At 45.6% G+C, this 27455-nt stretch overlaps 1 protein-coding gene across 1 annotated transcript; it reads left to right on the top strand.

Moving 5' to 3' along the window:
• The first annotated feature begins 382 nt into the window (after window positions 1-382).
• Window positions 383-27455, top strand: PHB (prohibitin). Its single transcript, XM_040436519.1, has 7 exons — window positions 383-488; window positions 3513-3617; window positions 8884-9045; window positions 9132-9274; window positions 11573-11689; window positions 25347-25442; window positions 26814-27455. Exons 2-7 carry the CDS (start codon window positions 3530-3532, stop codon window positions 27024-27026), a joined length of 819 nt encoding a protein of 272 aa, XP_040292453.1. The 5' UTR covers window positions 383-488; window positions 3513-3529; the 3' UTR covers window positions 27027-27455.

Raw genomic sequence — 27455 nt, 5'->3', positions numbered from 1 at the left:
AACGCCCTAAGCTAGTCCACTGTCCTAGGGTCCGGATTTATAAATCTGATCATTCTACAATAATGGCTCCTGAAGGATGTACCACTGTGTAAGCAGCACATTTACCAGTCAGAGGTCTGAGATAGCAGAAGCTATAATGGAAGACCCATACATGTCAAACCTTTTAACAATGAGCTTTTATTAATACAGATGATAATAACCTATGCCTGTACATTGCAGTGACATGTCACTTATTACACCACTGCGGTCAGACTCCTCCCCCTGTCACCATGTGCCAAGAGCAGCACGGAAATGGCTTGGCGCGAGGAATGCTGGGTATTGTAGTCTTTCCGCAGAATACACTCAAGCCGGGAGGATCATTTCAGACTACGATTCCCAAGGTGCAGCGCGTCAGGGACCGGCGAATAACTTTCTAGTTTAGTGAAGGACAGAGGTTACGCATGCGCAGACGGCTGCGTGGCTCATGTGGAGGTCAGAGCTGTGAGGAGGTGAGTGCGGGAACCCGAGGCCGAGAAGCCCGTGTACCGGTGACCGGGAGGCAGGAGCGAGTAAACCGGGAGGAGAGTAGAAATTAGTGGAGGAAAGGTTAGGTCATGGAGGGGGAGGTCAATGAGGAGATGACAAGGGTGTGCATAATACAGATATAGGACTAGTATGGGGCTGTCAGGAACCACGCTGCTGAGCCCTAAATGGACTAATAGGGGTGCTGGTGGGACTGTTGTAAGCCATAGTCTACTTTCTCATCCCCCAACTATAAGGAGTTCCCCTTTAAATGTGTACCTTCTGCATCATAGACATCAGTCGTCTCCAGGTATGGTGGGACTCTAACTCCTGGCATGCTGGGAGTTGTACTTCTGCAGTAACTGGAGATGAACCTGGCACCAGAGAGCTTGTAACGTGATGTGGGAGCAGATCACGCAGTATACGGACACTTAGGGGGCCATTCCTAATAAACCCCTGCTCTGGTGATGGATCTGCTGGAGTTATGTAGGGGCGCCGGCCTCCATCACTTCAGTGGATCCAGTGCCGCTTCCGAGCTGTCTTACATTTAGACATTTTTCTACGCCTGAAACAGGTGTAGAAAATGGTTTGAGATGTGCCTTCCGGCCTGTACCCGCCCGCTTTTTTTTTTTTTTTTTTTACCTGGCGTGAATGGGGAAAAGTTGCAGATTGTGCCGCAATCTGTGCCTGAAGTACACCTAATATGGGTGTATTGCAGCTTCATAAATGACCCCCTTACTTTTTTGGAAATGCTTCATGCAGGTTAAAAGGGTTCTCAGTGACTGGGAACCCTTTTTGATATTGCCTGAAAGGATTCACTTGACTCCGGTTCCAGTGTCAGGCTTCCTTCCAGTCCATTACACTGTATCACACCCAGGGGTGGACTGGGTAACTTAAAGTGGCCCTAACGTTGTAGGTTGGTCCACATTGACAGAAGGTAGGGCAACACAAGTAGATGGGGTCAGTAATAGCATAGTTAGGGCTGCAGTAAACTATTATTTTAGAAGCCAAGTATTCCATAGATTATTTTTTATGATTAATCGAGTAGTCTAATAAGAAAAAATGAATTAATAGACTATTTTCCTTTATAAAAACTCATCAGACCCCCCTACCATCAGTCCCCAACACCCTTCGTTCCCACCCAGGGCCTTCAGCTCTCCCCCACCCTCCCAGAGCCATCAGCTCTCCCCCACACACCCAGAGCTCACAGCGTCATTGGTTGCTTAGTCGCACCAACTTACCTTTCCAGCAGGGGCGCCGCCGACACTCCATCGTTCCGCATCACACAGAGCGTCAGGTCACGGTGTGAGTACGTCAGGAGGTCAGTGCAGTGCGGGACCATGGACGTGCTGTGGAGTGTCCGGAGGCCCCCTGCTGGAAAGGTGTGTATTCCGAGCGCAGCGGGAGACCAGGGAGCGGGAGTTATAGCAAGCGCTTCACTCCCACTCCGTGGTCACGTGACACAAACTATTTTTTGGGTGTCAAATTACTTGATTTAGTCGAGTACTCATTTCAGCCCTAACCATAGTGCAACACAAAATATTGTCCCACAGAACCAAATACCACAGTGCAGCACAAAATACCTCCCAAGAAGCTGTCCCTCTGTGGTGGCCATCAGTGGCTGCCACGTTCTGTCCTCCTCCAGAGGGGCTTAGGGGCCACAACGCCAAGCCAGCCCTACCTTCAGCATGCTGACGGGCATCCTCTAATAATGACCCCTATAGTTACTCCTGCAGAACATACCCGGCCAGCGGCAGCGAGGAGGGCTCGGGTCGTCCTATCGCCATTGGCCCACCGGGAAGTTTCCCTGTAGGGTCTATGGCCAGTTTGCCCCTGATCACAGCCTATGATCTGTGAATTGACCAATTGTGAAGGCTTCTGCCTGGTCCTTTTATAAAATACAGGCTGGGAGAATGGTGCCACCTACTGGGAGTTTGATTTCACAGCTCATCTTGTTAAAGAGGACCTGTCACCACTCCTGACATGTCTGATTTAGTAACCACTTGCATTCCCTCATGTAATAATTCTGGAGCATCTATTCTTATGACTCTATGATGTGCCATTCCTTTATTATTCCTGTTAGAAGTTATGAATGAATTACTAGCAGTTTGTAATGAAAGTCCACATGGGTGTTACCAGGTGGGGTGTGTCCCTGCACAGCCTGACATCCAATCAGTGCTGTGAATGTCAGACTATGCATGGATACCCCCTAACTGATAACACCCAGCTGGACCTCCATTGCAAACTGCTAGTCGAGGGGTAGGCAACCTCCGACACGCCAGCTGTTGTGAAACTACAACTCCCAGCATGCACACTTGCTCTGCTCTTCTAAAAACTATCATATAATTGAATGGAGCATGCTGGGAATTGTAGTTTCACAACAGCTGGAGTGCCAAAGGTTGTATGGCACATCATACAGTCATAAGAATAGATGCTGCAGGATTGGTATTACATGGAAATGCAAGTAGTTACTAAATCCGCCATGTCAGGAGAGGGGCCTCTGTATAGAGTACCTATCAATTTCACGAGCCTTTCATGTCCTATACAGCATTATTGTATTAGGCCTCTTTCACATGTCTGTGATGACATCAGTGGCTTATCCGTGAAGATGTCCATAAAGGTTCCCTGTTTGGTCCATGTGTCCGTTTTTTGCCCTCTGTGTGTCATCTGTATTCCACGGACAGTGCTAGGCTGAAGACTGGTTTCCGGAGCATCTCCTAGGAGCGATCAGTGAAAACCACAGACTGTGTTGTGTCCGTGGTCTTTTACTTACCCATAGACTATAATGTGAGTGAGGGAGCCGAAGGCACGGACCCACAGTCCTTTTGAATACACAAATTAAAATGAATGGGAGCGGTCTAGGTAGATAGGTCCGCAATCCTCTGAAATGTGAAGGAGGCCTTAATCTGATGCTCGTATTGTAACTATAGTTTCCTGTAATTCCCCGCCCCCCCCCCTCGTCCTCCGTGTTGGCTGGTTGTCAGTAATACCTCTGTTTTGTGTTACCACAGGCCCCGTATTAAAGAAAATGGCAGCAAAGTTGTTTGAATCAATTGGAAAGCTTGGTCTGGGACTGGCCATTGCTGGAGGAGTTGTCAACTCTGCCTTATATAATGGTAAGTTCTATCTGCGCCTGCTGGGGGTAGTAGTCACATGAGCAGGTGGACCACAGTTTGAGGAGCTGTGATATACAGCAATGCTCCGCTATAACCATGTAACACTGCAGGAATATATGCTCTTTTGGCTTCCACACTGTGACCAGCAGTACACCATGGACAGAGGCGATCACCCAGTATTCTAGACTGAATGTGAAGCTATAGAACTAGGCAGAATTGTACTTCAGAACTGTTACGACTGAGTTCACACTTCAGTTATTTTCATCAGTTATTGTGAGCTAAAACCAGGTGTGGGCCAAAAACACAGGTACAGGTCTTTCCATTACACCTGATCTCTGAGTAGGCTTCACTACTGGTTTTGGCTTGCAATAACTGATGGAAATCACTGACCAAATAACTGGTGTAAACTCGGCCTTAGTGGTAACTGGTAAGACAACCTGGAGGAGCTGTCAGGCTGACTCTAGTGGTTGTCACCAGGCTTTTCCAGAAGCGAGTAGAATTAGAAACCTACGTAGAGCTTCTCTGACTTCTTAGGGGATATAATGAGTGGCTAAAAGAACATGTTAATATGCTTCATTCCATTCCTCGCCATTTTCAGGATCTGCTTGGTCAGAAAATGTGAATCATAATCTTTATACCCAAAGATGGAAAACATGTCCAGATGTGAACTGCGATGAACAACTGAGCACTACAGGCCCAGGGCCCTCATTTGACAACTGAGCACTACAGGCCCAGGGCCCTCATTTGAACAACTGAGCACTACAGGCCCAGGGCCCTACTGAATCATTTGTTCAACACCATTTCTGGCCAGACATTTCCCCCTGCAGCAACCGATGCAGGGTTAGTGTAGTTTAGGCTCTATTCTCAGGATCATGTCTGTTTGGCGGACTGCACACTGCTGATCCACAAAACATGGATGCAAGTCTTGTGCACCCCACATCACGGTGTGGACTCGCTGCCTTCAACAGGTCCGCAATCTGCATGTTGTGGCCAAACATAGGACATGTGGTGCAGCAACATGGACCCAGAAGCACATAGAAGCTCTTCCGTGTGCTTCTGGGTCTGTGCAACCACACCGCAAAATATGGAAGCAGGGTGCACAAGGCTGGTGTCCTTGGTTTGTGGTCTGCAAAATAAACACCGTTGTTTTATTCATTGGACAATCTCTTTAAGAGTAATCTCTAGAAGTAGATTTTATGTGAACAATTAAAAGGGTTATCCAGGAAAATATATTTATGACTTATCCTCAGGATAGGTCATCAGTATCAGATCTGCGGGGGTGTGACACCTGGGACCCCCATTGATCAGCTGTTAAAAAAGGCCTTGAGCGCTGCAGCCTCTTCCTAGGCCATGTGACATCACTGTACATCGGTCATGTGGCCTAGTTGAAGCTCAGCCCTATTCCAGTCAATGAGGCTGAGCTGCAATACCAAGCACTGCCACTATACGATGTACAGCGCTGTCCTTGGAAAGCTGTCGAAAGCCTGCATCACTCGCCATATTTTCAGTGAGCGCAGCAGCTCCCTGAAACAGCTGATCAGCGGGGGTGCTGGGACTTGGATCCCCCACTGATGTGATACTGATGACCTATCCTGAGGATAAGTTATCTTTTTCAGGATAACCCCTTTTAATATATGATTTCAGTTGGTGGAATTTCCTAATCTGGTGCTTATCTGAAAACAAATACCAAATCAACAGACTTGCTGAATTATTGAATGCCAGAATGAAGGATGTTCATTGGACAAACCGAGGAAAACCCTCTAAAAGCTAACAGCCGGTCTGATACATTTTACCTGCACTGGTACATTACAGCACACGATCAGGACAGGAGGGAGATTTACCTGAGGGAAGGTTAGGCCCCTTTCACACAGGCGAGTATTCCGCGCGGATGCGATGCGTGAGTTGAACGCATTGCACCTGCACTGAATCCTGACCCATTCATTTCTATGGGGCTGTGCACATGAGCGGTGATTTTCATGCATCACTTGTGCGTTGCGTGAAAATCGCAGCATGCTCTATATTCTGCGTTTTTCATGCAACGCAGGCCCCATAGAAGTGAATGGGGCCACGTGAAAATCTGAAGCAAGTGCGGATGCAGTGCGATTTTCACGCATGGTTGCTAGGTGATGATCGGGATGGGGACCCGATCTGTATTATTTTCCCTTATAACAGGGCTTGACAAATTTCCTTGGAATCTAGGAGCCAGCTAAAAAAGTTAGGAGCCAGGCGGAGCCGCATCATAAAGCCCCCAGTAGGTGCCCCCATAGTGCCCCCCCCCCCCACTTCTCCATAGAGCCCCCCCAATAATGCTGTATACCATGTTACATATACCGCCGCTCCGTCCCCGGACCCTATTGACTATAATGGGGGCGGAGCTCCGGCGCAGCACGGCAGTTCGCGGTGAGAGGCCGCCGGACTAAAGTTGGACATGCAGTACTTTTAGTCCGGCGGCCTTTCACCATGCACTGCCGTGCTGCGCCAGAGCTCTGCCCCCATTATAGTCAATGGGGACAGAGCTGCGGTCCGGCGAAACAGCGGAAGGACGGATCCGACAGGGTGAACAGCCTGCCGGATCCATCCTGCCGCAAGTGTGAAAGTACCCTTAGTTCTATAGCTACTGAATGAGACAGAAGGGGGGATGCCTTTAACATATAGATCTCCTTGAGAAGCCAATTTGATCCTAAAGGGTTAATTCAAACTGTAATCTAAACTGTGTCCTGTCACTTCTCTCATATCTCTGCTCCTGTCCCTTAATCTTATCACTGCTGCGAAAGCATCAGCCACAGCCTCAGTGTAACCTGTTCTAGAGTCTGACTGATGGTTCTTTTAACTCAAAGAATGGAATGAGTCACTAACTGAGTCGGATCTTTAGATTCTTAACCTGTGACTCATTGGATTCCCTGTACTTGTGTCAGTGACTCAGAGCTGCTAGTGCTTGCCTTGCCTCGCCTCAGCTCTGATTGGTTGGTGGGCGGGGAGGGGAGGGGCTGGCAGAAGCAGCTTCCACTCTAGGATCAGATTACACTCCTCCCGAGTCCCTCCCCTCCCTGCTGCCAGCGTCTCTGCTATTGTGTGCTGTGACGGAGCTGTTTCACACGGTGCTGCCTCCGGACAGAACGGCAGCTCCGCACCCATCGCCCGGGCACCTTTGAAAACGGGCTGACAAATACCCAAGCGCCAGGACTAAATTCCTGGTCGCCATGGCGACCTGGCGCCTGGGATTTGTCGAGCCCTGCCTTATAACATGGTCTTAAGGGAAAATAATAGCATTCTGAATACAGAATGCAAAGTAAAATAGTGATGGAGGGGTTGAAAATAAAATTAACTCACCGAGTCCACTTGATCGCGTAGTTGCGGATCTCTGTCTTCTTCGGTAATGTTTAGCTGCCGGCTAAGGACCTGTGGTGACGTCACATCACATGATCCAATCACATGGTCCCTCACCATGGTGATGAACCATGTGATTGGACCATGTGATGAGCACAGTGACGTCACCAAAGGTCCTATTCCTGTGCACAGCAAAGAAGACAAAAGAGATGCCGGCTGCGCGATCAAGTGGATTAAGGTAAGTTAAAATATATATATATATATATATTTTTTTTTTTGTTTTTAACCCCTCCAGCCCTATTTTACTATGCATTCTGTATTCAGAATGCTATTAATTTCCCTTAGAACCATGTTATAAAGGAAAATAATACAATCTACACAACACCAAACCCAGAAGTTCGGGTACCAAACATGCCGATTTTTCTCACGCGCATGCAAAACGCATTAAAATGTTTTGCACTTGCACGGAAAAATCGCGCATGTTTCCCGCAACGCCCGTGTGAACCCAGCCTTGGCATTTATGGAGTCCTTTTTGTTGGCTTTAAAGTGTTATGATGCCTTTATTTTGATGGGTGATTTGTTGTCCACTGATCAGCTATGACATTAAAGGGGTTTTCCAACTTTCTGCACTTTTGTAAATTTCAAGCATAGCCTAATAAAACATACTTGCCTACTCTCTACTGCTTAGTTCCAGGTCCCTTCTGCGGTCTTCCGGTCCCAAATCCTGAAAACTTGCAGACAGGTAGGGTCATGTGCACACGTGACCTCATCTGTCCAGACAACTGCAGAAGGGAGCCAAAACAGAGCTCCCTTGTTCGTGTTTTTTTTTTTTTTTTTTTTTTTTCGGCAGTTACAGCAGACTGGGCTTGAAATTTGAAAAAAAATAGTACAAAGTGCTGGAAAACCCCCTTAAGTACATAGTACTTCCTGTATGCAGGATCCCCATTTGGATTACTGCTTGTTGTCAGGCTGCCCCTGTTCTTGCCATTACTTTAAAAGGATATATTCGACAGCAAGAGGACGGGACATTCTGTGTATATGAAAATGGGCAAAAATAAAGATCTGCGGGAAAAAGCCAAACTGTGATGGCTAGACAGCTGGGCGAGAGCATCTCAGAAACATCAGGTCTTGAAGGGTGTTCACTGGATGCTGTGGTCCAGTCCCACAGATTGCTGAATAAAAACAGAGCATCAGTTTGCTGTGTATGGGGCAACGTAGCCACGTTACTGTCAGATTGCTGATGGTGGCCCTCATTTACCTCTGAAAGCTCCTACAATGTTCATAAAAGCATCATAACTGGGCCATGGTATAACTGAAGCCTGGACTGATGAATCACATTTTCTTTAAGATATGGATGGCGCAGTACGTGTGCGTCACTTACCTGAGGAAGAGATGGCATCAGGATGTACTATGGAAAGGCAAGCCAGCAGAGGCAATGTGATGCTCTGGGCAATGTTCTCTGGGAATCCTTGGCTTCTGGCATTCATGAGGATGGTACTTTGACACATACCACCTACGTAACATGTTTGGAGACCAAGTATGCATCTTAGTGGCAGTGGCCTCGTTAAGCAGGATAATGACCCTGCCACGCTGCAAAATTGTTCAGCAATGGTATAAGAAGAAATGGCAAAGACTTCAAGGTGTTGACTTTTCTCAAAGTTCCCTGGATCTCCAATTTTAGTCCGATCAAACATTTGGAGATGGTGCTAGAAAAACTGGTCTGATCCGTGGAGGCCCCATCTTGCAACATAAAGGATCTGCTCTCTTGATGCCAGATACAGAACACCCTCAGAGGTCTGCTAGAGACTCTCATAGGGTCAGAGCTATCTTGCTGGCACAAGGGGGCTACACAATATTAGGCAGAGGGTTTAATGCTATGGTTCATCTGTGTATGTTTAGCTCGTAACCTCACTTATTCCTGTGTTTTGTGATCCTCTAGTGGACGCAGGTCACCGTGCTGTCATTTTTGACAGATTCCGAGGTGTTCAGGATCTGGTAGTAGATGAAGGTACACACTTCCTTATCCCTTGGGTCCAGAAACCAATAATATTCGACTGCCGCTCACGTCCTCGCAATGTCCCTGTAATAACAGGAAGCAAAGGTGAGAATAAAGCCTCAGCACCATATTGCACCTATAAGATTGTGATATAAAGGGGGAGTATACTAAACAGGTCTCTCCTTCCACAGATCTGCAGAATGTGAACATCACCCTGCGTATCCTTTTTCGGCCCATCACCAATCAGTTGCCACGGATCTTCACCAGCATTGGAGAGGACTATGACGAGAGAGTTTTACCGTCCATTACTACTGAGGTCCTGAAGTCAGTGGTGGTGAGTTGTGGACGCAGAGAAAGTGTGGCATTACATGGCTACTAAGTGGCTTCCTATTATGGTTAATAGACCACCCCACTAGCACAACCATATGCCTCAATATTGCTTAAAGGGTATTCCAGGATTTTAATATTGATGGCCTATCCTGAGGACAGGCCATCAATATCTGATAGGCAGGGGTTTGACACCCACACCCTCACCAATCAGCTGTTTTTCAAGTAGCTCCTGTGCTGCCACTCAAGAACCGTTGATCAGCGAGGGTACAGGGTGACACCTATTGATCATACATTGATGGCCATCAGTATTAAAATCCTGGAATACCTATTTTAAGGATAGGGGGTGTCCTGATGGAACAACCCTTAAACTGCCACAGGTATGACATTGCTTCTTGATAAACTGGCATCTCCTAGAAGTCCAATGTACAGCCCCCTCAAACCAAAGTTCAGCTGTGCTGTTCGTCCATTTCACAAGGGCATATATATGAGTTTTCCCATAAACGTTGAAAAGGACGGGCATGCAAAGCAGCTGCTTTGCCACCAATTGTAATTGATGGTACTTTCAGATGAGAGCCTGCTGTTCGCCAGTTAAGCAGTGTGCACTCACAGAGGTTTTGTTAGTGCCTGCTTATACTTTGCAGAACATAGTATTTTAAATAACTATGCTCTAGACCAGTTGTGCCCGACCATTTTTCGTCTGAGGGCCGCACTAGACTTAGTATACATTTCACGGGCCGGACCCAGGTAGCTTTGCCAGAAAGAAATGCAAACTGTGAGGAGGGCACATATCTGGGCATAACTACTGTGAGGAGGGCACATATCTGGGCATAACTACTGTGAGGAGGGCACATATCTGGGCATAACTACTGTGAGGAGGGCACATATCTGGGCATAACTACTGTGAGGAGGGCACATATCTGGGCATAACTACTGTGAGGAGGGCACATATCTGGGCATAACTACTGTGAGGCGGGCACATATCTGGGCATAACTACTGTGAGGCGGGCACATATCTGGGCATAACTACTGTGAGGCGGGCACATATCTGGGCATAACTACTGTGAGGCGGGCACATGATGATCACACACTGCACTACATACATTATACACGTATACTGTACATCACATACTGCGCTGTCACCTTCTTCTGCAGGTCTACCTTGATGTCTGGTCTTAAGGCTTCAGTCAGATCCTCCACCGCCATGCTTGCGCCGTGTGCCCGACACCACCAGGAGCTGGCCCCTCCTCCTTTCATCTCCCGCCGGCTTCTCCTACAGCAGGGCGCTCTATTGCTCCAGTGCCCGCCCAATCTTGCCAATCAGGGGCATAGCTAGAAATGACTGGGCCCCATAGCAAAAAAAATTATGGGCTCCCCCCCCCCCCCCCCCCTCCCGGATCTCCCACCCCAACATCCCCACACTTCTCCCTAGATCCCCCTCAGTGTCATCCTCATCCACAGATATCCCCCTCAGTGTCATCCTCATCCACAGATATCCCCCTAAGTGTCATCCTCATCCACAGATATCCCCCTCAGTGTCATCCTCATCCACAGATATCCCCCTCAGTGTCATCCTCATCCACAGATATCCCCCTCAGTGTCATCCTCATCCACAGATATCCCCCTCAGTGTCATCCTCATCCACAGATATCCCCCTCAGTGTCATCCTCATCCACAGATATCCCCCTCAGTGTCATCCTCATCCACAGATATCCCCCTCAGTGTCATCCTCATCCACAGATATCCCCCTCAGTGTCATCCTCATCCACAGATATCCCCCTCAGTGTCATCCTCATCCACAGATATCCCCCTCACCCAGAGCCGCTTCCTAGCTAATTTATTCACTGCACTTGCCTCTGTGAAATTGAAGAGAAGCGCCGTAATCTCGCACAGGCGCACTGGCAGAGGCATCGAAGTGCGCATGCACTGTCTTCCTGGCCTCTGCCAGTGCGTCTGTGCGAGATTACGGCGCTTCTCTTCAATTTCACAGAGGCAAGTGCAGTGAATAAATTAGCTAGGAGGCGGCGCTGGGCGGGGAGATTGCAGGCACAGGCAGCATAGCTTTGCTGCCTGTGCCGTTCGCAGCGTGCCCTGCACTGATAAAGTCCTGTTACTGCACGGGCCGCATGACGCGGCTTTGCGGGCCGCCGGTTGGGCATCACTGCTCTAGACCCTCATTTGTCTATTAAAATGTAGCCCCCTGCACGGATCTTGACCATTTCTTCATAAATCCAGTAGGTGAAAGCACTCTTTGGAACTGTATTTGTCATGACATTGCTCAGACTCTTCTATATTTGTCTGACAGGCACGGTTTGATGCAGGAGAACTAATTACCCAGAGAGAGTTGGTTTCCAGGCAGGTCAGTGAGGATCTGACGGAGAGAGCGGGCACATTTGGACTCATCTTGGATGACGTGTCCCTGGTAAGTTCATGTAAAGATCCTATAAATAAAGAACTGCTGTCTGTTATGTCAGGTGCTCCTAGACTGAAAAGCATCTGACCAAAAAGTAAAATACAGTATACACAGAGGAGGGGAGTAAAAAATAAATGGTCACTCGCTTTATCAAAGCCAGACTGGAAGTCATGATGTGCCATCAGCGAGACCATTTTAAAGGGAAGGTCCACCTTGCAGCTTTTTCTTTTTATTCAGTAAAATGAAACCTAAAACAACTTTGCATATAGGCTTCATTAGTCTGTCATTTTCTGAATACAGCTTCTATCCAGGCCTGTGTGTGTCCATGATTGCAGACTACAAACCAATCCTGTGTGTAGTCTGATGCTTCATTCATGCTCCCTTTCCGTATTATGTCCATTGTTTTGGGGGTTTGTACAAATTAGTGATCCTCAATTTATATATCTTTTGTTTTGCTATTTTTGGCCAATAATTTTTTATTTTTTCGTGTCTGCATATTAAAGAGGACCTTTCATGTTGTTTTTTTATTAATTGAGATAAATACCTTTACTTGCGGGGTGTGATGCTGTCACACTGCCTGATTTTTATTTATTTTTTATTTTTTTTATTTTTTTATATCGCTCCTGCGCCCCGCTGTGTCCCCCCGCATTTTTCGCACTCAATATGCTAATACTGAGCATCGGTACAGGGAGGAGAAGACGCCAGAGTTTCTCAATGGGTGTCTCCTTCTCCCTGGCTGTGCCGTGATCCAATCACAGTGAAGAGCGTCACAGCCAGGGAGAAGGAGACGCCCATTGAGAAACCCTGGCATTTCCTCCTTCCTGTACCGATGCTCAGTATTAGCATACTGAGCAAGAAAACTGCAGGGGGGCGTGGGAGCGATTTTTAAAAAAATCAGCCAGGGTGGCAGCATCAGCGGGGAGTACCCCGCAAGTAAAGGTATTTATCTCAATTAATAAAGAAACATGAAAGTTCCTCTTTAAGGCTACATGCACACGACCGTTCTGTTTTTTGCGGTCTGCAAAAAAACGGAAGCCGCCCGTATACTTTCCGCAATTTGCGGAACGGGCGGCCCATTGTAGAAATGCCTATTCTTGTCCGCAAAACGGACAAGAATAGGACATGCTATATTTTTTTTTCGGGGCCACTCAATGGAGCAAAGGATGCGGACAGCACACGGAGTGCTGTCCGCATCTTCTGCGGCCCCATTGAAGTGAATGGGTCCGCATCCGAGCCGCATCATGAAGCCCAAGTCTGTTATATTTTTTTTATTTTTCCATCGTTGGAGCTTCACAGAGGCATATTCTTTTTGCGAGATGAGTTGTAGTTTTGATTCATTTCAAGGTACATGCCACTATCTATTTTACTGCATTTTTGGGGGGAGGTGGTAGAACAAAAAATAAAACACAGCAGTTCTGGAATGGGTGTCCTTCTATGGGACTTAAATGTGTGATCCTTTAATCGCTTCTGTTAGTGTCTTCAGACTATTAAAATACGCACAGTTATGGCAGAAATCCAAGCCTGAACCTCAGATTTCTGCCAGGTTTACAGATGTAACCAGACATCTTCTGTGGTTTCTGCAATGAGCTTGAAAATAAAATGTAGCTGTTTCTCGCTACTGGTTTTTGATATGTCCTACATCTATATTCACACTAGCGTTTTGGCTATCCGTTTCTGAGATCCGTTCAGGGCTCTCACAAGCGGTTCAAAACGGATCAGTTTTGCCCTAATGCATTCTGAATGGAAAAGGATCCGCTCAGAATGCATCAGTTTGCCTCCGTTCCGTCTCCATTCCGCTCTGGAGGCGGACACCAAAACGCTGCGTTTTGCTTTCCGCCTGACTAAGCGGAGCCAAACACTCTGGCACAATAGAAAAGGGATCCATCCCCCATTGACTTTCAATGGTATTCAAGACGGATCAGTCATGGCTATAGAAGACATAATACAACCCGATCCGTTCATGACGGATGCATGCGGTTGTATTATTGTAACGGAAGTGTTTTTGCAGATACATGACGGATCCGCAAAAAACGCTAATGATTGATTGAATCTAAAAATTCCCCAGTAACTACTAGACTGCAGAGTAAACTTCAAATTCACGGGATTTTATTTATACTGTCAATAAATCTTCCAAATATTGCCATAAAAAAATCTATGTAGCACCGCTTAGGCGAGATGTTCTTCTCCCAATGTGCTGTAAATGGTATCCAATTTAATCACTTGTGTAGTATCCTTAAAGAGGTTGTCCACTTTCTGGCTGTTGACTAAAGTGTATATAAAATCATTATATGGCACTTACTAATATAGCCTTTGTTGAAATTTGCACCATTTTCTATATTTTATAAGGTACACAGTCTATTGTGCTGTCCGCACAGATGTCTTGGCCATAAAATGGCTGCTGATGGAGTGTCATGTGACCAGACAAATCACCTCCATGTGACGTCTCCTCCATTCGGACACACTGCCCCTGCCATCTGCACTTGTTCTGTTTGGATGGAGGGGACATCACATGGAGGTGACTTGCCTCCATCAGCAGCCATTTTATGGACAAGATCTCTGTGTAGACAGCACAAAAGACATTGTGTGCAGAAACATAGACTATATTGGTGTCATATAATTCTCCTATACACATTGGACAACCATAACCAGAAAGTGGCCAACCCCTTTAAGATACCGTATGTAGGGTAATGATTGAACCGTAAGATACCGTATGTAGGGGTCTGTACCTGACATTATGCAAATGACCTGATATGAGTCCTGTGTCCGGAGATGAGTCAAGCGGAAAGGAGCCCAGCACCGCCCCGCGTCCTCCGAATCTCCACCTTGCTGGCTGACGTCACAGAGCTGGAGCGCCAAAATCTCGCGATGCGAGAACATGATTCCGACACTGCGCATGCGCTAGCTCGCGAGGAGGAGATTCGGAGGACGCGGGGCGGTGCTGGGCTCCTTTCCGCTTGACTTGCATATTGGTCACAATAAAAGAGCAGAGAGCTATGGGGACTGGGTATTGTGGATGTGCTAGCGGCCATCTAGCAGCCCATGTCCTCAGCTCTATGCACAAGCTCTATGCACAAAATCCTGGTGACAGGTTTCCTTTAAGGATACTACACAAGTGATTCAATTAGAAGAGATTGAATTTCAACCTCATTGGATATTGGGAACACTAGACATTAGTTCCTTTATATACAGTCATTAGTCAGGATCATTGCATATATGCGGGTGATATCACAGACTGATAAATTGGAATCTGAACAATTACATTTTGTATTGGAAAGCATTAATGAGGTTATCCAACCCCTATAATGACACCCCCCCCCCCCCCCCTATGCTTGGGGCCCCTCATATTCATTATACTTACCTGCTCCCCAACACCCACGTCGCTCCGGATCCCTGCACAGCCGCCACTGCATCTCCCTGTCAATAGCAGGCCGCGACGAGGACAAGCGCTAGCATTGCGGGTGACGCTAGGGAGGCTCGTTGGGGATGCAGCAGCAGCCACTCAGAGATGCGGAGTGACGTGAGTGTCGGGGAACAGGTAAGTATAATGTATATGTATATGTATACGAGGGGCCCAGGCATTGGAGGGGTTATTATCGGGGTTGGATAGTCCCTTTTAATTTGATTTTATAATACAATTATTTGCAGTGTAGGGGCACCGGCATGCACCATACCAGGTTTTTTCCCCAGCAATTCCAATTTGTTTATGGCACATTGGGAGCAGAACAATATCTTGCAAAAGCTGGGGGAGGACCTGGCACTATGGCGGGCCTACATCAAATTTTTTTATGTGGGAATATTTGAGAGCATAAATAATAATCCCTGAATCGCGTCTAATCTGTAGGACATATCAAAAACCAGTAGTGAGAAACGGCTACATTTTATTTTCAAGCTGTCATTTACCTAGATGGCTGCCCAGTGTGCCGGCCACGATAGACATTTGAAGAGAAGCTGCACTTGGTCTACAGAGTTTGAACGGGAAGACGAAAAATAAAATCACTATTCATATCCTGAAAACAAAACCCTTTGTGACATATGTTGTACTAGTACATCACAGCGAGAAGTGACTTCCCACAAATTGACATCCTAATGATGATCGAGCAGGCACCAGAGTTGCGCATGCCCAGTTAATGCAGGGGCCCGTCTCTATCAGCTAGCATCGCTGTCAATGCTGATGCCAGCAGGGATTAACCCCATATATACCGCAATCAACGCTGACCACGGCACATAAGAGGATTGCAGAGGGCTGCCCCTCTATAGCCCCCTGTCACTGCAGCTTTGTCCACAAAAAGGCCTCAGGGTCTGCTATGTACGGAAGCCTGTGAGGCCCAGCCCACAAGTAAGAACTGCGCAAGCTCAGCCACTGCTAGGGAACTGCTACAGTGGCCGTAACTATGGGAAACAGAGTCCAGTGTAGGGGACCCAGGGATAATGACACAGCGGTAATTTCTAAACTAAATATGCAGGTATTTGCCAAAAATGTTTTATTGCCATTATCTAACTTTATAAATATGATTAGCCAGGTGACAATACCCATTTAAGGTGAAGGGTTAAAGGGCATCTGTCAGGAGATTTGTACCTGTGAAACTGGCTAACTTGTTAAAGAGGACCTTTCATGGGTCCGAACATTGTAAGATAACTATCTGGACATGTAGAGCGGCGCCCAGGGATCTCACTGCACTTACTATTATCCCTGGGTGCCGCTCCGTTCGCCCGCTGTGGCCCCTTTACCTTCTCCGCGCTGTATGGTAATTGCTACTATCGGTTCACCAGGGAGGTGTCTGCCCTGTTTCTCCCTGGGCGTTCCTTCTCCCTGGCTGTACTTCTGTCCAATCGCAGAGCAGAGTGTCACAGCCAGGGAGGTGAGGTGTGTTTTTTTTTTTTTTTTTTGTTTGTTTTTTCCTCTCTCCCAGGCTGTGAGCTCTGCGCTGCGATTGGACATGAAAGGTCCTCTTTTTTTTTTTTTTTTTTAAAGCCTCTTTAACACAAGCGTGACGGAGGGTCCGGATGCGTTCAGTGAAACTCGCACCATTTTGCAACCAAGTTCAGTCAGTTTTTTGAGTTTTTTTCTCAGATGGCGTTCATTATTTTTTTTTTCTGCGCGGGTTCGTTTTGATGTGTTTTTCATGCGAGTGATAAAAAGCTGAAGGTTTGCAACCAACATCTCTTAGCAACTATCAGTGAAAAATGCATTGTATCCGCACTTGCTTGCAGATGTAATGCGTTTTCACTGAAGCACCATTCACTTCTATGGGGCCTGGGCTGTGTGAAAAACGCAGAATATAGAACATGCTGCGTTTATCACGCAACGCAGAACTGATGGGTGAAAAAAAAAAGCTCATGTACACAGATCCATTAAAATGAATAGGTCAGGACTCAGTGCGGGTGCTATGCGTTCACGTCATGCATTGCACCTGCGTGGAAAACTCGCTGATGTGAAAGGGGCCTAAAGGTGTATTAGACTAGCTGATCATTGCTAATGAGCCATCATAGGAACGCTAGTTAGCGATGGTGTGGCAGTGTAATACTGCTGCCAATGAACAAGGAAACGCTCATTCATCGGGCAATCCCAATCTTTTAACAGGTTTAAAAATCAGTGTTTGCCAGAGGCAGGTCGTGGTGTCTAAGCAGCCAAACAACAAATCAGTATGTGGATGAGCTATGGCATTTAATGATCACTCCTCCCCATACTATTGAGGAGATCGTTGCATGTAATGGCAACGGTCTCCTCCACTAAAAACTGCCAATTGCCGGGAAGGAGTGCTTCTGTTTGCCAAATCGCCTGCAAAATCTCCTAATGCAATACAGTCTTTACATGTCCGCTTGGCAGCTGAAAGCATCTGTGTTGGTCTCCTGTTCATATGTGCCTGCCTTGCTGGTAAAAATAAAGCTTTAATATATGCAAAGGAGTCTCTAGGAGCAATGGGGGTGTTGCTGTTACACCTAGTGGCTCTGCTCTCTTCACAGCTGCAGCACCTTCTGCACTTTGTTTACAGAGCCAGGTGTTATGACATCTTCACTGCCTGAACCTGCCCATCAAAGTACAGAGGGTGCGGCAGTTGCAGAGAGAGCTGAGCCTCTAGGTGTAACGGCAATGTCCTTTTGCGCCTAAAGCCTCATTTGCATATATTAAAGGGAGTCTGTTACCTATTCTGAGCATTTTAGACCACTCAGATCGCGTTATAGAATGTTTGCCCCCCATTAAAATTGTATGAAAAAAGTGCGTAAAGTTATGCAAATGAGCTGTCAAGTGCCCAGGGATGTAGTTAAGGCTGCAACAGAGAGGAGGGTGGGCCATTCCTGGTCCCCATTGAAGATCTCGATTTTAAAACATTAGAGTGCAGTAATTTAATCCTGCCCCAAAACTGTTGTTGTATTGAAGGGCAGGTCCACCACACATGTATAAGTGTGCCCATGTCTTCAGAACAACGCCACCAAATTTAAGAGGTTTGTCTAGAATTTACCCTCAATCTATAGGGTGTATAATACCAATTTAGGATTTACAAAGAAGGATTTGTAGATGTCCCGACTGAGGCCCCTTTACTGAAAGGGGTCCTCCCGCTAACAAATGTCTTAACTGAAGGTACAACTGCTTTGATACGCCAAAGTCTCTGAAATAATTCTAGAGACGCTAAAGAAGTTCTCTCCCTCACTAATGCATGATACGATGGTGATACCTTTGGCCATCAACTCAAGTCTTCCGACGGCAGACTGGAGCACAGATCAATAAGTGCCAGGTCTCCACGGCAGAATGAAAGTAAAAAACGTTTGGGTTTAATCCATAATTGCAATCCGGCACAGAGGAGCTCTAGGGAGTCTGCTCATTAGTGATGCGTGTTGCAACACTGGTTTCATCGACAGGTTACCCATTAGATTAGCTTCCAGAGAGAGCCAGACTTTGGACGTATCATTATGCCACCAATACCTGGTTTGGGATTGCAAATGCCTGCATTGTTTCACTATGTGAGGGACTGGATATTGTATCAGGATTTTTTTTTTCTAACTTTGAATTGGAAACTGGTGGCTCCATGGGATTTAGTAGGCCTTCTGCATACAAAATACACTGGCCTCTGCTGGTTCAGTAAAGTGTATTATTACACCTAGAAACATGTAAGCAGTAGCACTGTGCTTGGTTCTCTGGTGTGCATACTTTGATACAAAGTATGTGCCGTCGTGGTGCTCCCGGAGAATATATATATATATATATTATATTATATTATATTATATTATATTATATATTATATATTATATATTATATATTATATTATATATTATATTATATATTATATATTATATTATATTATATTATATATATATATATATTATATTATATTTTATATATATATTATATTATTATATTTTATATATATATTATATTATATTATATTTTATATATATATTATTATATTATATTTTATATATATATTATATTATATTTTATATGTCCCCCTTTTCCATGCTTTATTCCAAAATTAGAGAACACAACTATACAGTAATAAAGGCTAATATTTTTAAGCATTGGGCTCGGGCACTAGAGGAAACTGATGCTCCCAAAAAAAATTGATTACACTTACCGGTAATCGGATTTTCCTGACCACACGACAGCACCACTCAGATGGCTCCGCCTCCATGGACAGGAAACCTGTAGCGTAAAAAAGGTGGAGCCACTCTCCCACCCTTTTGGTTAATACAGCTTACTTTTTTTTTTTGCGTCTCACCACGTGCACTCCACACAGTACCACCACCTTAGGGAGGGAATTAAACGGGTGCTGTCGTGGGGTCAGGAAAATCCGATTACCGGTAAGTGTAATCATCATTTTTCCTCTCCCCCACGACAGCACCACTGAGAGAGATTACATAGAAATCAAGGGTGGGTAACGGCTTCTAACACCTTTCTTCCAAAAAGGAGGTCAGAGATAGTCGAGATGAAGCCTATAGAAGGTAGAGGGAGAAGCCCAAGTGGCATCCCTGCAGATCTGGTCAATTGACACACTGGCCCTTTCTGCCCAGGAGGTAGACACCGCCCTAGTAGAGTGAGGTTTCAAGGATAGCGGAGGAGAAGAACCAGAATAAGAGTATGCTACCTAGCGATGGTACTCTTTGAGGCAGCATTACCTTTCCTTGCCCCTGCGTACAAGACAAATAATGATGAAGATTTTCTCCAGTCCTTGGTCTTTTCTAGGTACTGGATCAGACACCACCTTACATCCAGAAGATGACATTTTTCTTCATCTTCATTCTTTGGTTCTGGAAAGAACTGGGAGAACTATCTCCTGTAATCTGTTTGTCTTGGAAGGGACTTTAGGAATAAAATTAGGGTCCGGCCTCATCACTACTCTATCCTCCCGTATTGTCATAAACGGGGGATTAATAGACAGGGCCTGAATCTCACTAATTCTTTGCGCTGAAGTGAGAGCTACTAAGATAACCAATTTCAGGGTAAGCATTTTGATAGAACTATCCCCGATAGGCTCAAATGGATGACTGATTAATGCTTTCAACACTAAATTCAAGTCCCAGGGGGGAAATCTAGGTCCCTTAACTGGAGCAACCCTATCCACTGCTTTGAAAAACCTGACTATCCAGGGATCCATAGCTAAGCTCCTACCGCTTAATCCCGAGAGGGCCGAAACCTGAACCTTCAGTGTGCTTTTAGCTAAACCTAGAGAGAGAATTTTTGCAGCGAGGGCTAACACATGTCTAGTAGAAATTTTTTTCTGGCCAAACATTGGTCTCAAGGCCTGCAAAGGATAGGAATCTTTTCCAAATCCTGTCATAAATTGTGTTGGTCACTTTTTTCCTGCTTTTAAGTAGGGTAGAAATTAGAGCTTCAGAAAACCCTTCACCGACTAAATGCGCCCTTTCAATCTCCATGCCGTAAGATGCAAGGACTCCACCTCCCTGGCGATTCAAGTATGACACCACTGTTCGGTTGTCTGACATGATTCTGTCGTGTTTGTGTTGTATCTCTGGAAGGGCTGCTCTTAAGGCTAACAATACTGCTCTTAGTTCCTTCCTGTTGGAGGAGAAATCTCTCTGAAGCAAGGACCAATTTCCCTGCCTCAATTGACCCTGAAAATGCGCCCCCCACCCCCATGGGCTGGCATCAGTCGTGATTACTACAGGATCTGGGTAATTCCACGGGATACCCTGGTTTAAGTTCTTTACCTCCGACCACCAGTTGAGGGAGATATGAGTTCTCCTGTAGAGCATCATCTGGGAGTCCAAGGCTATCCCTTCCAGTCTTATCTCCAAGATTTCTCCTTGAAGCTGTCTTGAATAAAATTGCACCCATTGCACTGCTGGAATACAAGCTGTCCTTAATCCCAGTAGAGACATTGCCTTCCGGACAGACATACGTGGATTTTCCTGAGTTTTTAGAACTTCGCTCCGCACTTTCTCTATCTTTTCTAACGGAAGAAAAAGTCCTCTGTTGCAAGGAGTCCAGCTGTAAACCTAAAAATATCTGGCTTGTGCTGGGTTCTAATCTGGATTTCTTTAAATTTATTATCCATCCTAGACCTTCCAGAATCTGAATCACCCGCTGAATAGAATTCTAACACTTCTCCCTGGAATATCAGGAAATCGTCCAGGTAGGGCAGGAAAAGAATGTTCTCCTTGCGAATGAATGAGGCTACCTCCGCCAATACTTTGAAAGTCCTTGGTGCACTTGACAGCCCGAAGGGCATAGCATGAAACTGGAGATGTCTGGTCCTTTAGTTCCCTACTACTGCTACTCGTAGGAATCTCTGGAAAGAAGAATGCATCGGGATATGCAGGTACGCATCCTTCAAATCCAATACTGCCATGAAACATCCCAGAAAGACTAGGTGAATTGCAGACTTTATGGTCTCCATTTTGAATCTTTTTGCAACTAGAGACTTGTTCAGTTGTCTTAAATTTATAATTGTCCGAAAAGAACCGTTTTTTTTTTTTTTTTTTTTTTTTTTTTTTTTACTAGGAAAAGCGTAGAGTAGAAGCCCTTCCCCCACTCCACTTCTGGTACCGGTATCAACACTTTTTTGTGTATTAGCAGGCCCACTTCTGCTGACAAGTTTGGGGACTCTTGTGACCACAAACCTTTGTGGATAATGTCCTCTGAACTGTAATTTTAAGCCCTCTGCCACAATATTTCTGACCCAAATTCCTGCAATCTCTTGCCAGGCAGAGAGAAAGTATTTTAGCCTTCCTCCTACCTGCAGCCTGGCGTCATTTCTTCGACAGTTTATCTTTCTGAGAGGAGGTACTCCCGAACATGAAGCCCTTACTCCCTGAACCTCTGGCCCTGGGAAACTGATCTCTGTCCCCCGACTGCCTCTTTCCCTGAAACCTAGAGGAATTACGAAAGGGACGCCTATAACTCTTAAACTGTGAGAAAGAGGACTCTTGTGGCAATTTCTTTTTCCTGTCTGCTGCCTTTTCTAGAAGGGCATCGTGTTTTGGGGCAAACAGGAACTGTCCCTGGCAGGGAATACTGCATAGACGCTGTTTGGAAGCCATGTCTCCTCCTCTCCAGTTCTTAAGCCATAAGGCTCTACGGGCAGAGTTCGAAATAGAAGCAGACCTGGCCGACAATCTGACCGCCTCAACCGAAGCGTCAGATAAAAAAATCTGCCGCCTTCTGTAAAGTCGGCAAAGAGGCCAGAATTTGCTCTCTAGGGCATTTATCCCTTATCTGCCCCTCTAGCCTGTCAAGCCAAATGGCAAAAGATCTGGCAGTAACTGTTGCTGCTATGTTAGGTCTGAAGGATGCGGTAGATGCCTCCCATGTATTCAGACAGGAATCTATCTTTTTATCTAATGGGTCTTTTAAGAAACCCATATCCTCGAACGGCAGGGAGTACCTTCTAGAAATTTTAGATATTGCTACGTCCAACTTAGGTGCTTTATCCCACGATGTAGAGGCTTCTTCCTCAAAGGGATATTTTCTCTTAAAATGTTTGGTTACAAAGGCCTTCCTATCTGGTTTTTTCCACTCCCTTTCTATTAGGGCTGTTATGCTTTTATGTAAGAGAAAACATCTTCTCTTCTCGCGTAACCCTTCAAAGACTGCGTCCGCTACCGATCTGTCTTCTTTAACATCCTCTAGCTCTAGAGTAGCCCTAATAGTTTTAAGTAGTTTTATATGTGTCACCTACTGGAAATAGAAATTTTTTTTCTCACTGTCCTCCTCTGAGGAAAATGAATCCTTGGACCCTTCGTCCTTATCATCTTCACTATCACCTGAAGATTCCACCTCTGAATCCACCTGTTCCTCTGATCTTTTAGACTTCTTAGATGATTTAAGAGAATCTTTAACCTCAGATCTATCAAGGCCCTAATATCCTTCATAAAACTTGGGGATTCCTCTGCCAGCTTCCTCTCGATACACTGCTGGCACAACTTTTTAAGATAGGAAGACGACAAGGGGCATCTACATAAGGCACATTCTTTATTTTTCCTTTTCGCCATGACATTTTTTGACGCCATCTAAGGAAAAAACATCATATACACAACCACATATCAGTATTCTCTTATACCAGCAATTCTACCTTACCCCCTCAGAAGCTTCTATACCGACGTCTGCCTTTCTGTCTCCATTTCTTTCGACCTCTTGTCTTCCTCCATGTTACTCCTGGGGGCATAGAGGTTTAAAAGCAAAATTAAGCTGGAGCAGGGAAAAGCACCTCTCCTTAGAGAGTTCCACATGTTCCCTGGGAGCCGACTGTGCCAGAAACCATCGCACTTAGGTCCTCACCAGTAGCCGATCCGGAGTCTGAGCTCTGCTTGATGGAAAATAAGTAATCCGATCTCCCAGAGTGGTTAAGGGATAGCAGCCAAACTTAACCTAATGCAGCCAATGGTGGCCCCAGCTCTGAGAACGCCGACTCTCCCATGTTGCTTTTATTTCCGGTCACCTGACCGGAACTTAGCCTGTGGAACGCACTCTCACCTGTGACATCATTCCTGCAACTTCCGGCGCGCTCCACTGCTCATGCGGTCAGTATGCAGCCTCCACGTGCGCGCCTCGGAACACTGCCCTCTGGCATGTTCCTCTAGCCACTATCCTGTGTCCTGCGGCCCCCACGCGGTCTCACTCCTCTGAGGGACCCGTGCAACAGCCCTGAAGATTGAGGAACGGCCCGGACCATCTCCCGATCCTCTTAAAAGAGAAGGACACGGCACTCGGTCTCTTGGGCTGGTAAGACCACATGACCCTCTAGGCTTTCCTAGGATTTCCTGGTCATGGGTCCCTAGAAGAAAAACTACAAGTCTCCTGCTCCAGGGACAGGAAACCTCACGGAGGTGGGAGAGTGGCTCCACCTTTTTTATGCTACAGGTTTCCTGTCCATGGAGGCGGAGCCATCTCAGTAGTGCTGTCGTGGGAGAGGGGAAAATATTGTTAGGCTGGGAGAAGGTATGTGAAGAAATACAGTTTCGATTGATACATAAGGCAACATACGCCTTTGATTTACCTTAGAGATCCACCTGCGAGAGAAGTTTGATAAACATTGAGCTATGAGTGTCTGAGGTCAGGAGATCAGAGATAAAAGATAAACATGAGCCCTCAGATGACTGGATTCAAAGAAAAAAAAAAGGCTGTGACAACTTTCAAACAGACTAATTTTTAACCCTTGTGTTTCAGAAATGGCATAACTTTCTTAATAATGAGTAATGAAAATTATAAAAAATATTTTAGCCCAAAATGAGTAAAATGCAATCATTAAAAAAAAATGCCCTGAAGGTGTCCACAGCCTTTAAAAACTTACAGAAGCTTTCCAATGCAAAAGGAAGCTCTAAAAGACACATTGGCAGCACTTTCAAAAACGGCATAGTGGACTCATGCCCAATCAGACACCGTATGATTTTTAGGTCAAGTATACTTTGTTTATTTCCAAGTTGTTTGTGTGTTGTTTTTTTGTTTTTTCTGTTGGGGTTACATTTCAAAACTGAGATAATTTGGTACATAAAGGTAGATTAGGATTGTTGGCGATCTTGTCCTGATCTTTTTCTGTTTTGTAAGGTTTTCTGTGTACCTGGATAAACTATTAAAAACTCAGAGGAGAAAGAGTTCAATGCTGGGCCCTGTCCCACCACCGCCTGCATGGTGTGCCTGTAGGGTACCCCACTGTCCAGTGGCTCCCATTGTGGCACACAAAGGCTTTGCACTAATGTCAGATTCTCTGCAGCTGCCTTGTAGGTGGGTCAGCAGAATTCAGGTATCTTGCTCAAGTGGGGAGGATGTCACCATAGCCTTCAGCATATTGCAACAGCTCAATCTATTCCGAGAATTTCTGTTCCTGTAATAACTGAAAAAAACAAGGCTGGCCATCCTACAGAGATTCTTGTGTATCATTGTGGTTATATGTACACATGTACTCGACCAGTCTTAAACTGTTCTCACTGTTGAGTAATACTGGATGATAAATCTGGTGTTTCTGTGGTGTCCTGCCTAAGTTTACATCACCTATTTTTTTTTAGCTTGATTACCTCCAATATTTTGGCGCACAGTCCACATTTAAATCACGTCCTCTCTTGTTGGAAAAGTTGAAGAAATGTCTGAGAACACTTAATGAATGTGTTGCAAAGCCTGAACGCTTTACTTTTAATGTTGTTGTTTTTTTGCACTTATTGCAAATATATAGAAAATGACTTTAAATTGTGAAATGTATGTTTCTTATCCTTGTAGACTCACTTGACATTTGGTAAAGAGTTCACAGAAGCTGTGGAAGCCAAACAAGTGTCCCAGCAGGAAGCGGAGAGAGCCCGGTTTATTGTGGAGAAGGTAAAGACTTTCCTAGGGACCTTTTATTCCTCCTCTTTAAAGGGGTTATCCGGGAATTTCATATTGATGATCAGTCTTCAGGATAGATCATCAACATGAGATCGGAGGGGGTCTGACTCCCTGTGGATCAGCTGTTGTAAGAGGCCATGAGAATTTAGGCCTCTTCCTGGGCCAGTGATGTCACCTTACATCGGTTAAGTGTAGTTCAGTCCCATTCAATGTCCGGCTCTTTGTTTGTTGAGCTGTGAAGAGACTGCAGTGCTTACCGCAGATTTGACAAGCACAGCGGCCTCTTGAAACAGCTGATCGGCGGAGGTACCAAGTGTCTGACCCAATCAATCTGATATTGATGTCCTATCCTGAGGATAGGCCGTCAATATCAAAATCTTGGGCTGGGAATCAAAAGTTCACAGAATATGTTATGCATACGTGAATAAGGAGGTCAGAACAGAGTCACTGAGCGTAAAGGGGTTCATAGAGATTTAACTATGGATGAACTATCCTTAGAATAGGTCACCAATATCAGATCGGCAAAGGGTCCCACACCTGGCATTCTGCCAATCAACTGTGTGGTGCCAGAACTACAGAGCTCAGTCTACTGTGCAGTGGCTGCGCCTGATTACTGTAGTGCTACCTCCACTCACTGGAACTAGTAGTAGCGGCGCAGCACATTGATCACAGAGGTGCTGAGAGTTGAACCCCGTCCGTGTGATACTGATGACTAATCCTAAGGATAGGTCATCAGTAAAATTTCAGAAAACCGCTTTAAGACTTCAGCTGGAACTTGTTGGGATCCTTAGGTTAGATGAATAACACTATTTAAAGTGTTATTTGCCACCATAAAGTTTTATGTAGTATCTATGGTTTTGCAGAGGCAGTAGAACCTGACGGAGCAGTTGATCCTCTTTATTGTGGACATGCTTTGTATTCATAAACCGCAACGCTCATGTCAGTGGTGTTTGTTTTATACTGCAAAATGTTGGCGAAGGCTGAGCTGAAAAACCAGATGCAGTCCTTGCTAACAATTGACAACCCCTTAAGTGCTGCCAAGTCTTGTGAAGTGTGGTTTAGCAGCATCCATGACAGTCTATGCAGTCTATACAATCTACACACACATCATTTCATAGGAGGGTTATTAACCTATGACCGATGTGTGTGGAAGTCTGTGCTCCTAATGGGGCTCACAGTATAGGAGCCACTTGTTAGATTATCACCAAATGGCAATGCTTACCACTGCACCAATATAGTGGTCCCCAGCATTCACACGGTTGGCTTGGTAAATACCCCTGTCTGACATGCAAATCCTAGTTGGACATGTAATGCTCGAATAACTCACTTCTTATGTTATATCATTTCTTTCTTGTTCTATAGGCAGAGCAACAGAAAAAGGCTGCCATCATATCTGCCGAAGGAGACTCTAAAGCGGCTGAGCTGATTGCAACCTCGTTGGCAGAAGTCGGAGATGGTTTAATCGAGCTGCGCAAACTGGAAGCGGCTGAAGACATTGCGTACCAGTTATCACGATCCCGTAACGTAACATACTTGCCCCCAGGACAGTCCACGCTACTACAACTGCCACAATAGTCTGAACCTGCATCAACCCTATACCTATCTGTGTTTCAGTGTCCCCAGTAAGGAATTTAGTAATTTCAGTTCTGAAGTTCAAGAAACGGCAGACTGTGCTAAAGTCAGCAGTGTAGATGAGGCAAGCGACCACATAAAGAAGTGTTTACGTGGGATAATATACAGGGAATGCACAGACGTTGTGCAATCCCTGGCTTTTTTAGTTCTCTATAGTGATACATTTGTTATCGGGTCGCTTGACTTTTCTATGGTGTCAAACTGAAGTATAGCCAATCTGTGCCTCTCTTCCAATATTTGCCAGAAGTTCGAGATCTTAACTGGCTATTAATTCCAGGCAGTTTCTCTTCTATATGAGACTGCTCACCCTCAGCTCTTAGAATTCCAATGAATCAGGCTTTTCATTAATAAAATAAAAACATCTGCCAGTAA

The sequence above is a fragment of the Bufo bufo genome, chromosome 6, assembly GCF_905171765.1.
Source record: "Bufo bufo chromosome 6, aBufBuf1.1, whole genome shotgun sequence".
Taxonomy (NCBI): domain Eukaryota; kingdom Metazoa; phylum Chordata; class Amphibia; order Anura; family Bufonidae; genus Bufo; species Bufo bufo.
The sequence above is the reverse complement of the archived record's forward strand: the minus strand, read 5'-3'. Positions and strand labels throughout refer to the sequence as shown.

What these genes read in the sequence shown, in the direction of transcription:
- PHB (XM_040436519.1), top strand. Translation starts at nt 3,530, where the DNA reads ATGGCAGCAAAGTTGTTTGAATCAATTGGAAAGCTTGGTCTGGGACTG. An exon ending in TGTAATAACAGGAAGCAAAG is followed by an intron (nt 9,046 to 9,131) that starts GTGAGAATAAAG and finishes CTCCTTCCACAG; the next exon opens with ATCTGCAGAATGTGAACATC. An exon ending in AGGTCCTGAAGTCAGTGGTG is followed by an intron (nt 9,275 to 11,572) that starts GTGAGTTGTGGA and finishes TTTGTCTGACAG; the next exon opens with GCACGGTTTGATGCAGGAGA.